General features: G+C 40.0%; 1 protein-coding gene across 1 annotated transcript in view; it reads right to left on the reverse strand.

Annotated features, from left to right (window-relative positions):
* Window positions 1-2669: 2669 nt before the first annotated feature.
* Window positions 2670-13348, reverse strand: part of gabrb4 (gamma-aminobutyric acid type A receptor subunit beta4) — an 80488-nt gene continuing 69809 nt past the window's right edge. The window contains exons 8-10 of the mRNA XM_072661345.1: window positions 12705-12961; window positions 11284-11373; window positions 2670-11001 (exon numbers count right to left, since the gene is read on the reverse strand). Coding sequence (XP_072517446.1) covers window positions 10648-11001; window positions 11284-11373; window positions 12705-12961 — 701 coding nt within the window. The 3' untranslated portion in view covers window positions 2670-10647. The remainder of the gene's footprint in view (window positions 11002-11283; window positions 11374-12704; window positions 12962-13348) is intronic.

The following is a 13348-nucleotide window of genomic DNA, read 5'->3' on the forward strand; positions in this document are numbered from 1 at the left end:
GTGGCACTGTTTTGCCAAATACACGCAACCTGTTTAACAGTGTTTCTCCATTACGGAAGAAATTAATAGAAACTGTTTGAATTTCACATTCTACTATGGTTAAAATTAAGGGTTGGGATTAGGGTGAGGTTAGGGTATAGGTTTAGGTTGAGGTGTAGGTTCAGGTAATAAAATAACTGGGGTTACTCTGCAGCATTCTCAATTTGTTTGCTTTCTGCATGTCTGGGTTGCGTCAGTAATCCATGAATATAACCAGAGTCGATCTATAGAGAGAGATCCCACCTATAGTAGTACACACTGTACGAATCCTAAAAAAAATGGTCTTTTAGTCACAAGTTTAAGAATATTTACGAATATCTCTTGAGACCAGCCTGCAATGGAAGTGCTCACAAATCACACTGGTAACTGTTTAAGTGGTCTATTACACATCATACTCTACATACAGGAGTTTACACCATGTCATGCCATCATGCACTGTCCATTTGCTCTTGATGTTATTCCTCAAAATGCAACACAATGTACCACAAATGATATAACCTTTACAGATATAACAAACAGCCTGCACAGGGAGGTCACAAGAAGGTACTTTGAGCATATGTGGATCACAAATGTGATTCCCCTTGCCATTTTTAAGCTCCATTACTAACATCACCAGATCAGATGGTATTAAGCTCTCCGTGTTTCATTTACCAACCCAGTTGGAAAGTGCATTGAAAGGACATCTCTGGCCTCTAGCAAGACATCTCATTCCTTCAAGCAGTCTTCCATGTCTATTCACGACCCAAAAGAACATCAAGAATCTGTCCATGAGACAATTACTTCATCAGAAGTAATTGGGAAGACTATTGCGCAATGATACTTCTGACTGGAGAAGGAAAAGTGGAACGCACCTCTTATATGTACCAAGACTTATGCGATGTACTATGACTAATAAATGGTAGCTGAAGTTAACCCCTAGTTCTGCACATGTAAACTGCAGTGTCGTATGTACCAAGAGCAACCTCATAAAAAATGAAGACAACTTTCCACCCATTTTCTCCAGCCAAAATTTCTTATAAAGCTACTGTTGGTTCAGCGAATCTTTTTTGAACGCAAACATTTTTGAAAATGCTCTCAGCTATGGAGCTGAAGGTTTGTTCGAATCTCAACCTCTGGATGGAAGCACCATTGCGACTTGAAGAGGCCATGGTTGCAACTTGAAGAGGCCCATGCCATCTTCCTCTTTTTTTTGATTTCCCACCCTGGTAGAGCAGCCATCAATTCCTGGCCCATGTTAATGCACCCTTTCAATATTTGATGTTTTTATATGGAGTGCTGACAATAGAACAAGAAAATGGCGGGCACATTTCGCTGATCTAGTTCAATGGCTTCTGCATCCATCTTCCTAACAGAGCCCCGTAAGTGCCTCTCCTCCGCTGGGAACATTTTCAAAGTTTACCAAGGCAAGAAGCTGTGCGGGAGAGGGGGAGTAAAAAAAAAAAAAAAAAAAAAAAAAAAACACAACACAAGAAGAATGCCTTTCCCCAACAGTTTTCTTGTCATCCCTTTTTACTCTTCCCAAACTGCACCCTGTTTCATGTAACGCTGGTAGACCACATGAACGTCAAGGTGAGACTGCAAGGCTGCAAGAACAACAGACCGAATGAAGTGATGACTTTTTGTTCCTCTAAGCTCTTCTACAAACCCTTACAGCCTCCTCCAGCGAAACGCATGCTGTCATTTGCACCCAGGTCATTTCACTGGCCAGAAGATGCATTCTCTTTGGCCTTTCGAGATGGATAGCGATATCTGACCTGCCAACGTGATGCCTTCAACCTTTCAACCTGAAGCTCCATTCCAGGTCCAGTGCCATCAGAAGGATTGCTTAGACAGATATAATGAATGCACAGTAATGCATATGTTTGGTAAGGTTATTCAACAGGAAACCAGGAATACACAAGCTCACCTTAAACACAGCAGGACATAATAATGTCTAGCTTGTAAAGACGACGAAACGGCTCTGCTCCCATGCTACACCGAGTAGAACAGTAAAGCTTCTTTGTTAGTTCTTAATGGAATCAGTTTTGTAAATGAGATTATGAACCTCCACGTAATCAAGTTTTAAAACATCCTCATAATATAATGGTTCTATACCAATCGAGGGCTTTCTATAGAACCATTTGCCCAAGCCAAGAACCATTCAAGTCTTGGCAAGTGAAATCATCATGCAGTATTACTCTTTACACAAGTCCAACTTTGCTGCTGTGAAGCACCACGTTTGTTAGCTGTCCCAAGAAAATTTAGTTCATTAATATGTATTTATATGCAGCAAAGCGTATTACACACTAAGGTGTATTACTCAGTGACTAAATTTGTAATAACGTAAGCTTTTTAAGGGGTTAATAATAGATATTTTCCTCATCTGTTAAGCTAAATGATCAACCTTTCATTAATTCAGTCCAGTGTAAGGGAGAAAAGATACATGTACACTTCACACGTTGCAGAGAGATCCATGAGCTGCCAAAGGTTTTTATGGACTTTTTTACGGAAGCAAAATGTGCAACCAAGTTCCTACTGAAGTTCTCCTACTCAAAACTCGGCCACGTCTAGGCTTGGGTTCAGTACAGGGCAAAGAGAACACTCTTCCAGCAGGGATTCTGATGGTTCTTTATTCAGGACCAAGGGTTGGGAGGGAGGTATATCCTTAGTAATGTGTCATGGTTATAATCAAATTCAGATTGATTATACAAGACATTGCTATGGTCTTTTCTTACTTCTGCTCTTATTCTCAGTTTTTACCTGTTAACCTATTTTTTTCCTTTGCTACCCAGCAGCCCTTACAAGAACAAAAAGAACAAAAACAAATGAAATTACAAGGTGAAGACCTGCAGCAGATTTTTTTTCATTTTTTTTTATATCATCCAAAATGGAAAAAAAAGAGTCTCTCTTTACATTGATTTCTGATAAAAGTTATGATTTACCATTTGGGGACTAATCAGTTCAAAGAAATAGGCCAAGCTGAAAGAAATCAAATGGAACCATTAGTCCACAAATGGCAAATGAAAAGACTTCTGCATTGTCGTTCTTTACTGTATAAGCCTTTATTTGTAAAAAGTCAGTTGGTTAATTATAACCCTTTTTTGTACCACATACTGTTACATTTTGTATTAGTAAAAAACACATTTTGCTCAAACACCTAGAAAAGCTGACTGACACCATTACATTAATTGGCACTGACAAAAAAAAAAAAAAAGGAAATACAACTTTATACTTTACAAATGTTGATTTCATGAAGACAAATCATACCCCAAAATGAATCATAACACCTCAATATATATGAACAAAATCCAAAACCGAAAAGATTAATGTGAACGGAACCAGTACAACACAAAAACAAAAACGCATTTTACTCTCAGGGCAGGATGTAAAGTAGAAATATATTTCCTTTCTATGAGAAAACACAACAATAAGAGTTAACAATTCATAAAAAAATAAAAATAAACAACAAATACAGGCAACTAGAAATGAAACGAAACAATACTGAAGAATGATTGAATCTCCAAATCAGTCGTGTATCGGTTGCCTATGGTGAGTCATAATTTGCCAATCGTTTTCCTAGGAGATTTCTCGTCTCGGTGGCCAGTTTTCCTTGTGTGTGTGTGCGTGTGTGTGTGTGTACGTGCTGTATTTCCAGGAGAACGTTCACGGTAATTGAAGTATTCCGCTGAACCACAGAATCTACTGCTCAGCAAAACAGAAAGTCACTGAGCTGTAGTGTTTTTACAAACATTTTGTCCCTAATGCTTTAAAATGGCCAATACCAATAGCCTCTAATCTAGAGGCGTCATCTGGCAAAGGCCAAAAAACTAAAAAACAAAACTAAAATATAAATAAAAATAAATAAAAAAGGAAAGTTGTACCAGTCTTGCATTCTCATGGCTTAAGTTCTGGTGCCACTGATGAACTGTTTCTATTGTAATCAGTCCTAGGAGATGTTAGCAGAATACTCTACTACCTTGATCTAATGGCTTACTAGGTGCAGCTATCTACTCATAATTGTATGTGATACATAAAAAAAAAAATAAAAAAAAAAGCAAGAAAGGATGGCGTGGATGTGCGTATTTCTTTAAATTGTATTTCTCATTAATGATCTCGTCCATTGCACTCCTGCTCTCTCTCTCTCTCTCGCTCTCTCTCTTTTTGTCGCTCTCTGCCTCTCTTCGCTTTCCTTTGTTGTACAGTGTTAGGTTTAGATCTTTGCCAGCAAGAAGGAGTGCAACCTAAAAGCACATCATCATCAACAACAACTAAGTCCTTTCTCTCCTTGCGTGTGAAGGGTGAAGATATGACCAGTTCAGAATATAAAAAAAAAATATGAAAATAAACCTTTCGGAAAACTTAAGTCATGCAAAACAAAACCGGTATCTTTTTGTCTTTTTCTGTCGTTTTTTTTTTTCCTTTTTCTTTTTTCAGAGGTTTCGTTTGCAGAAGTTATGCAGGTGCTGCAAAAGCTGTCCATGCCAGTCGCAGTGAGGCTAGCTGTTACTACCAACTGCCCTGTTTAGTTCATGCATTAAGAAATATAAGTGAAAGATATCATATTTACAATACAATTCACATGTAATTACACATATACACAAGAGGCAAGAAAAAATTCACATTGAAATCAGTTCAACAGTTTTTGTACTTTCTTTTCTCATGTTTTGTGGTGAAAGACAAAAACAATATACTCAATTAAAACCTCCTTGATGGTTTCTAGTGTTCATGAGGTTAATGGCATGGGAATATTAAAAGGTGATTCGTTAACATTGTGATTCGTTGGCATGAAGTGAATGAAGTGCATGACAAGATTGACGCACGTCCTCCATTGTCACAGATTTTTTTTTCTTCGCCCCGCCCCATCCCTGATATTATATAAAGCTCTCTCTCTCTCTCTCTCTCTCTCTCTCTCTCTCTCTCTCTCGCTCTCTCTCGCTCTCTGAAACATTTATATATATATATATTTATAAATATAGAAGTGAATATTAACAAAGAAATAAGAGAAATCAAACAGATCTTAGTTATTCCTAAACCATTAAGACACAGAACAAATCAGTGAACCGAATCTAACACTGTGACACATTCTCCATAAAAGGCCGACAATCACCTCAGTGACCAGAGTGCTACCTTGACGCAATGTCATTCGTAAGTCTCTTAGTAATATGCTCTTCGCATGAACGTTGGTCCGGCTTGGCATGCCCGTCGGCTTGCGGACAGAATCCGTGATGCTGTGTGCGAATTTGTACATCTAAACCCAAAGACCACTGGAGCTGCTTCTAAAAAGACCTATAAACTATAACATATAGGTTCCATATACTCTGACCATGTTAAGCTTGAGACAGTGGCTAGCTTAGCATCAGAAGCAGACTGCATTTTCCTCTATAACTCACAGTTTTCGTGGTACGCAACATGATAGAGCTCTCGGATGCTGGGAGCGATTCATCCTTAGAGATGTTAACCCGGTTACCAACTCAACTGCCATCAAAAGAGCATCACGATCCCGCTCCTCAAGACACTGGAGACCTCCGGAGAGCAGAACTATTGACCAACAAAAGATCAGACCATCCAATACACAAGGAAAGGGAAGGGGGAATGTTTTTCTTCATCGTTCTATTAATTCAATTATTTCAACGTCTGCTCATACCAAACTGAACAACATGACAAAGATGTTGCGCAAATGAGTGCAAACGTTGGTAAACGCGCAAAACAGATGAGAATGAACGTTTCCGAAAAGCTCATTTTTGAAACTTTAGCACAAGCGGACCTGTTCCCTTTAATAAAAAGGTAAGAAATCTTAAACTGAAAAACAAAAGGAAAACAAACAGGATAACAGGACAACATCATCACTACGGTGGTTAGCTAAGTGGCAGGGACTGCCACGACAACAAACGCCACCTTTCCAGCCTGGTGTTGCTACATGTTTGAGTATTTTGGCCAGCTGACCACTGTAAACTAGCATATCGGTCTTAAAAATAAGATGTCGATTTCAGCACTAGCATGAAACTGTGAACTTCATGATAATAACGTAATGCTAATGTCACGTAATTTGCGAAGTTACACTTTGGGAAACTCTTTTAGCTTTGTCTTGCAGGTTATACCAGCATCTGCTTACTTTTTAATAGCCTGGAATAGTTAGGTAAGATTTTCTGACACTGTTAGCTAAGTCATTATACGTGTATATTAGCGGTAGCGTTGACAACAGTACTGCATTGAGTGAATCTGAAATATTGATCCAGCGATTTTGCTTACTGGCTTACTAACCAGATAGCTACACTGGTTTTGGCTAACACTGTAGCAGATGTCTTTTTTTTTTCTTTTTTTTTTGACTGGGGAATACCATTACAGGACACTGTATTATGATGTACGGACCTCACTATTAGGCTACTATCACTAAGACATTATTCAAAATTAAGACTTACAGATTTACATTAATTTATAATGAATGCCTGTATTAAACATGTTTGCAGCAACCAACATATCTTTGATTTACCTCAGTCTACAACTGATGGGTAATTGCTAATCAATACCTAACCATGATTATAATGACTACTGTGACCATTAAGGCTTGAATTGATTTCCTGTGTGTGGTTTTTGCATTGTATTGCTCTGGTAATATCCTCCACATGTAAAAATGCTTTCGCGATCTAATTAAGGCAGATCCTGCAGGTCAAAAAAATGATGCCCGCAACCCAGCATTCTACCTAGAATTTGATCAAGTTCAAAGTTCAAGATCACTGTGAATTAGCCGAGTGCTGGTGCTACAAGAACATGCTGATGAGCGACAAAATTTCTGGAGGAGATGACTTGCTTAACTGGCTTGAGGAACTGCAAAGCTGAAACTCATACTCCCTCTCTATTCTTAGCTCCCTTAGTTAACCATGTCTGTATGGCACAGAACAACATAGCACTGCTATGCAGCAAACATCATGTCTCATCTCTTTAGCCATAATTGGCTGAGCATGGACGCATCCAGGCCGATAACGATTCAGAATTGTAAATGGCATGTGTAACTGAATATCACAACAGTACGAGTGCATAGAAACTGCAAATGTAGTGGGAGTTAGTAAATAATAATAATAATAATAATAATAATAACAATAATTAAGGAGTCATCTGATGGATACAATAGAAAACCTGTACTGTCTGTACTTCTAAAACTTAAAACACAAACTGAGGGGCTTATTAAAAACAGATTAAGCCAGGTTGTGGACTTAATTCACTTTACATATAGAAATTTAGCCTTTGACTAGACTTGATCTGTTTTTTTTTTTGCTGTTATTTATTTATTTATTTAATTTACATATTAACAAGTTCCACTAGCTACTTCAGAAAAAAGCCTAATTTTTACAACCTAGTGAGCTACCAAATGTTTTTTTTTCTGTTCTAGGGTTAACCACTGAAAGAGAAATACTGTACCTCATTTACGTTGCTAGCTGATCGAGAAATCTACAGTGCATTTTTCGTCAGATGTAAAAATATATCTTCTCTTTTTTTGTCAGGTTGTGCAGTCATATTGTTTAAAGGCAGGGGCATTCAAATGATATGAAAGAGTGCTTGCATGTGTGCATGCTACCAAGCATTCGAGCAATGTTCACTTTGTGATGGCCCATTACCTAATAAGCAAAAAACAAACAAACAAACAAACAAAAAAAAAAACCAATACAAACAAAAAGACTTGTTTGCTCATATCTGAAAATATCTCGGTTGCTTGCTTTCAAAGACTTTTCCAGAAACTTTTCCTCAGACATCTTTCATGAGGTACCTTATGTTATGATCTACACTGATCTGGCAACCGTTGTTTTGTTCGGACTTTCATTTGGCAAAATCAACTTATCCGTATCTCACACAGATATGAATTATATGGTCTTATATGACCACTTTGCCTTTCAGATTTATATTTGCAGCATATTGAATTATGAAGCTTTCTTATTGGTTTCCACTAAGAACATCTAACAGGACAAAGCCTTCATTACATTATTCACTTGTTCCAACATTTCATTGCAGGAGACCTCGCCTTCAGTTTATAATTCGTTCATGGCAAGTTTACTGAATTTCCATGCAGTAATGCTACACAGATATTTGCCAGCTTGCACTTACCATCAGCCCACTCCTGCAGTCACAATAATCCAAGGAATGTGGATATCTAATGTAAAAAGGCATCATCTGTCAAGTTCCAACATGTTCAAAGAACTAAAAGACGACCTCACTGTTGTATCATAAATGTGTAGCATATTAATAGTTTGGCAGTCAATCTCTTTCTTTTAGTTCTAGGTGAGCCATTCTCATGTACAGGGTGGGGTGGTGTGGTATGATATGAGCTGAGATGGTTGAGAAGCAGAGGACTCCGCTCTGTTCCGAGGACTGAGACCTGCTCAAAAATGTCCTCCACCTGGACTACAGCAGAGTTCATGGTTCTCAACCCATGTCATGTGAAGGTCCACTAGAAGATCCTTTTAAAAAGGTCCTCCCTGTTGATAGCTTCACCCAAAAACATACTTCTGCATTCTGTACGTCCTCACGGACTGACCCAGCCTTGCCGTCAGAGTGGAACGGCTCAGCTGGGGGGAGGTCTGTCTACACATGCAGCTTGAGTTTGAGCACGGGGACTTCAAGAGATTCGGTGCCTTTTGAGCGTGGACTGAATGGAGCTATGGGTGGAAGGTCTATGGACGCATGGACTTGTTGGAAGCAACTAGCATGTGCGGTAGGCTCAGTGTGATCATGTGAAGAAGAGAGGCCTTGCAGCATGACATGGTGAATGGAACCCTAAACAGATGTGGCTGTTTGAGACAGGAAATAATAATAATAATAATAATATAATAATAGAAAAAAAAAAATCAGAAATGAAATAAGAATGGATTATAGGCCTTTTTGGTTGTCACTTCAGTTCATGGCTTTTATCGTACATCTCATTTTGCCCCGTTAAAGACTCAGAAGCTCTTTTTTTTTTCCTGATCGTGCTGATGTCATCAGTCTTTGGGATTGAATCCTAAGATGCGTAACATCAGGGCTGTGGGTGGGTCTGCAGTAAGGTGAAAGGTCAGAGGCCAAAGGCTGTTCCTCCCTCTTTTACTTCAATGATCGGCTGAGGACACCTCTTTCGGGTTTCAGACAGGCACGTTAGAGGAACCGAAAAAAAACAAAAAACCCAACCAACCAAAAACAAACCCCCCAAAAAACCCAAAAACACAACAGCGTGAATCGTTCTCAGGATGGGCCACTACGATGAGTGAGTTACTACATACAATATCAGGTCACACTATGGGCTGACTTAAATATGAAAACAGTTACCACCTCTCCTGTTTTAGTACACAATACTCTTTTTTTCTTTTTTTTTCTCTTTACAACATCATATGGTTGATGGACGAACTTCAAAATCCAAGCTCTGACAAACAACTGTAGCTCACCATGGTCCCCCTCATGTCCTCAGACAACACAAAGCTGTGTATGATGTTCATGAATGCTGTATCTACAAAACAGATGGATTGCACTAGGAACAATAATAAAGCAAGAATACGATTATACTACCGAACCATGTCGATGAGGATACTGAGTGAATGTACACTTGATGCCTTTTTTTTCTTTTCTTGGAACAAAATAAAACAAAACAAATAAACCAAAAAAAAAAACAACAAAAAAACAAATGAAAAATGCATATCTGTGGCTCATTATCTAGCAATGCACTAACTCTAGAACTCTATGCTTTAAATAACGCTCTCCCCCGAAACGTATCATTTTCCAAGACAAAATAATAGCAACCAGAGTAGTCATAATCTTTAGAACCAGAATGAAAAATATATACCCCAAGGAATCGCTCGCAAAAAAACATCATGAAGAAAGAAATGAAAAGGAGACTCTGGGCAAGGCTTGGTGGTTTTCAAACGCGGAGATGGCCGTCCAGTGTAAACCATTGACCAGAGCTTTTATGTCTGAGAAAAAGAAAGGCGGTCTCTCGCAAAAATCAAGGGAAACACATAATCCAAAAGAGGCTGCTGTACAGTGTAGAAACGGACAATTCCGTAAGTCTCTTCCATGGTAGACAGCAGGGTGGTGGTAGGGGGCGGGGGGTTCAGTAGGCGCATTGTATGAGACTTGAGGGAGGAGGGGGGGGTGTTCTGCTCGGACGATGCTCAAAAGCACAGGAGCCACCGCTGATTTTCATGAGCTGCGGTGGGAAAAGGCTGATTACAGTGTGTATCAAGAAAAAGCCAGTGATACGCTCTGATGTGTCCTTTTTTTGAATCTCGCAATCTTTCTTTTAGCAAAAATATCATGCAGTCTTTAGTTCCAGACCCTCGCATGGGGGGTAGTGGTGGGGAGAGGGGAGGGCTTCATTGTTGTATGTTTGTTTGTAATTACAGAAGAAAAAGAAATTCAAACGCTTCAAATGTTTGTCTCGCATTATTCTTAAACATTCAAGTCAATCTATATAATACTTTTTTACATCAGAAAAGTCCTTTCGATTTTTACACACGTGTGTGTATATAGAAATATAATATATAGAAATATGCATATACATATGTATGAACTTTTTTTTTTCCTATATGTGTATACATATTTTCCCAATTGTATCAAAGCCAATTCAATGTGCTCTCAAAATATGGCCCATGTTTCCTAGGAGGACGCGCATCAATTCACGTAGTACAACCAGTAGATAAGGTTGAAGAATCCAAACGTGATGGGAAAAATCACCCGGGACCACTTGTCAATGGTGCTGACATCCGTCAGGTTGGGGATTTTGAGCTTCAGCTTGGATGAGCGCCTCCGTAGCCGGCAGTTAGCGCGGCTACGCATGGCACTGCGGTCCAGCGAGTGGTGGCTGAAGCCGTCCCGTGAGGCCATGGGCTTGCGGAACTGCACGCCAGAACTGTCGAAGGACATGACGGAGTTCCGAGAGTCGCTCACGCTGCTGCCCACGTCCGACGGCATCACCTCGTTGTTCATCTCCAGCGTCGTAAGCAGGATGTTGCCATAAGCGTCCACCTTAAGGAGATCAAGGAACAGACCGGTGGTCACCAGGAGTCGGCCCAGGCGTCTCAGAGCCAAAATAATGTTCAGAATTGTCTCATACTGGTCATGCAAAATGCAGTGGTGATGTGATGTCAACATTTACAACAGCACACTACTTTCGAAGAAACTAGTGAACTTTACAGAGCTTCGCTCAGAATGTAGTGGCTGATACAGACACACAACACATTCGCTAATGGCATTGGTATGACCTAAATCTGCAGTCTTGCAGCTATTATGAGTTCTAAATGCATGTACCCCGACTTTTCTTTGTTCCTCGAGATACAGATTTCTTCGCTGTGTATATGACCTGAGGGTGTTGGTTTGAAACGGCGCTGAAATGGAGTCCTTGCGATGTGAAAGAAAAGATGAAAAGAACATTAAAACGCCCAGAAGAAACTTTGACAATCAAGCAACATTTTTCTAAAAATACACAAATGCATAAACATGAGGGTCAACAAGGAAACTTTTGCATAAAGCGTTGCACGTTATCTTTCATACAGAGACAACTGGCTTCATTCAATCTGACTGCCGTGTCATTTGTCCCCTGCTAAGGTTTCAGAAGTTGTATCTTTTGAAGTATGGAATCGGCTGACAAGATGTGAATCAAAAAATAAAGCCAACCGAGACCATAATTCATGCTTGGCATACTCCCAATCTGCTTTTAATGAAAACATGATCACATCTACTGCCTAACCCATTGCTGATATCTGTAAGGGTCAGCTTTTACAGAAAAATACAGCAAAATCATTGGAAATAGAATTTGCGTTAGAGGAAAATTACATATCCAGACCACACTTAAAATTCAAATGTACATAAATAAATAACTGTTTCCAGAAGTTAGGGTAAAAACATCCAGCCTACTGGGAGCTTGCCTCGGTTATAACTGAAACAGGCCCCAAAGCAATCATCTAAAGGAGATTTTCACCCATTTTCTCCCCAATTTGGAGTGCCAATTACCCAACCTGTAGGTACTCCCCCCGCCCCGCAGGCAATGCCCCCAAAACCAGTGAGGGCAGACTAGCACACGTCCCCTCCAACTTGTGCGCAGTCAAGCCACTCATTGTTCGAATCAATGCGTCTGGAAGGAAGCACCGCTCCAACGCACCAGCCTGCAGATGCCAGTAATGACCAGCAACGCAACGAAGGACAGCACCATCTACCCACCCTAGAGAGAGGTCAATAGTGCTCTCGGCCTCATGACCTAGCAGCATGACCGGGATTCGAACCAGCGATCCTCTGATCATAGTGAGAGCGCCTTAGTCTACGCGCTGGACCACTCGGGGGGCGCCCTACATGAGAATTTGATCTAGAATACTGACAGCGTAATATATAGTCAGAACAAGACGAGCCTCTATTGATGATAAAAAAGTAGCTTCGATCAAATGAAAGAAGCCATCGGTTAAGGAGAAGCAATGGGCAATGGGACCTGCGAATGCATCGCAAATGGTGGAGCCAAGCGATTTGTTCAGACAGTAGCCAAGTGTGTCAAAAACCTGATCCTTACAGGACAAATATCATCTAAAAACATATATAGGCAAGATTTGACAGTACCTGAGAATATTCTACTTAAACCAGCTCATTTTTGGGACTATTGACACATTTCAAATCAATACAAATCAAGTTTAAATATGAAATATAAACAGCAATGTCCGCCCAGAGACGAAAGGATTGCCAACCTGTTCTCTCAGACGTTTGTCCTCGTAACGGGGGCGTTCGTTGTTAGCTTTGTTGAGCCTCTCGTTGATTTTCTTCTGCTGCTGGGGTCCTCTTCCAAAGAACACATAGTTTACGAAGGCATATTCGAGCAGGGCCAGGAACACGAAAACGAAGCAGCCCATGAGGTAGACATCGATGGCTTTCACGTAGGGGATCTTTGGGAGGGTCTCCCGCAGGTGGGTGTTAATGGTTGTCATAGTGAGCACCGTGGTAACCCCTGAACAGAATCCAGGCCGCAATCACATTTTTTCTTTTTAGGTTAGGCACATTCATTCATTCATTGACATTATACTTATAAACAATTTTACAGCACAATAAAACTCTTCTCTTTGAATATCTATGGCACCCCTGAAGCAGAGAGGGTCAAGTACCTTGCTCAAGGGCTCAACAGTGGCAGCTTAGCGAACCTGGGTATCAAACCCACAACCCTGTGATCAATAACCCAGTGCTCTAAAAGTTGTTCATTTGCATGTACAGTGAAATGTACAGTTTTCCGCTTACCCAAAATTAAGTCAATCAGCCAAGGCATGTTTAGTGTGTGAAGTTGGCTTCTTTAGCTTTGCACTGGATTATTGCATTTATTTTTAATATTTGCCCCTTTTTA

This window comes from Salminus brasiliensis, chromosome 18 (genome assembly GCF_030463535.1).
Source record: "Salminus brasiliensis chromosome 18, fSalBra1.hap2, whole genome shotgun sequence".
Taxonomy (NCBI): domain Eukaryota; kingdom Metazoa; phylum Chordata; class Actinopteri; order Characiformes; family Bryconidae; genus Salminus; species Salminus brasiliensis.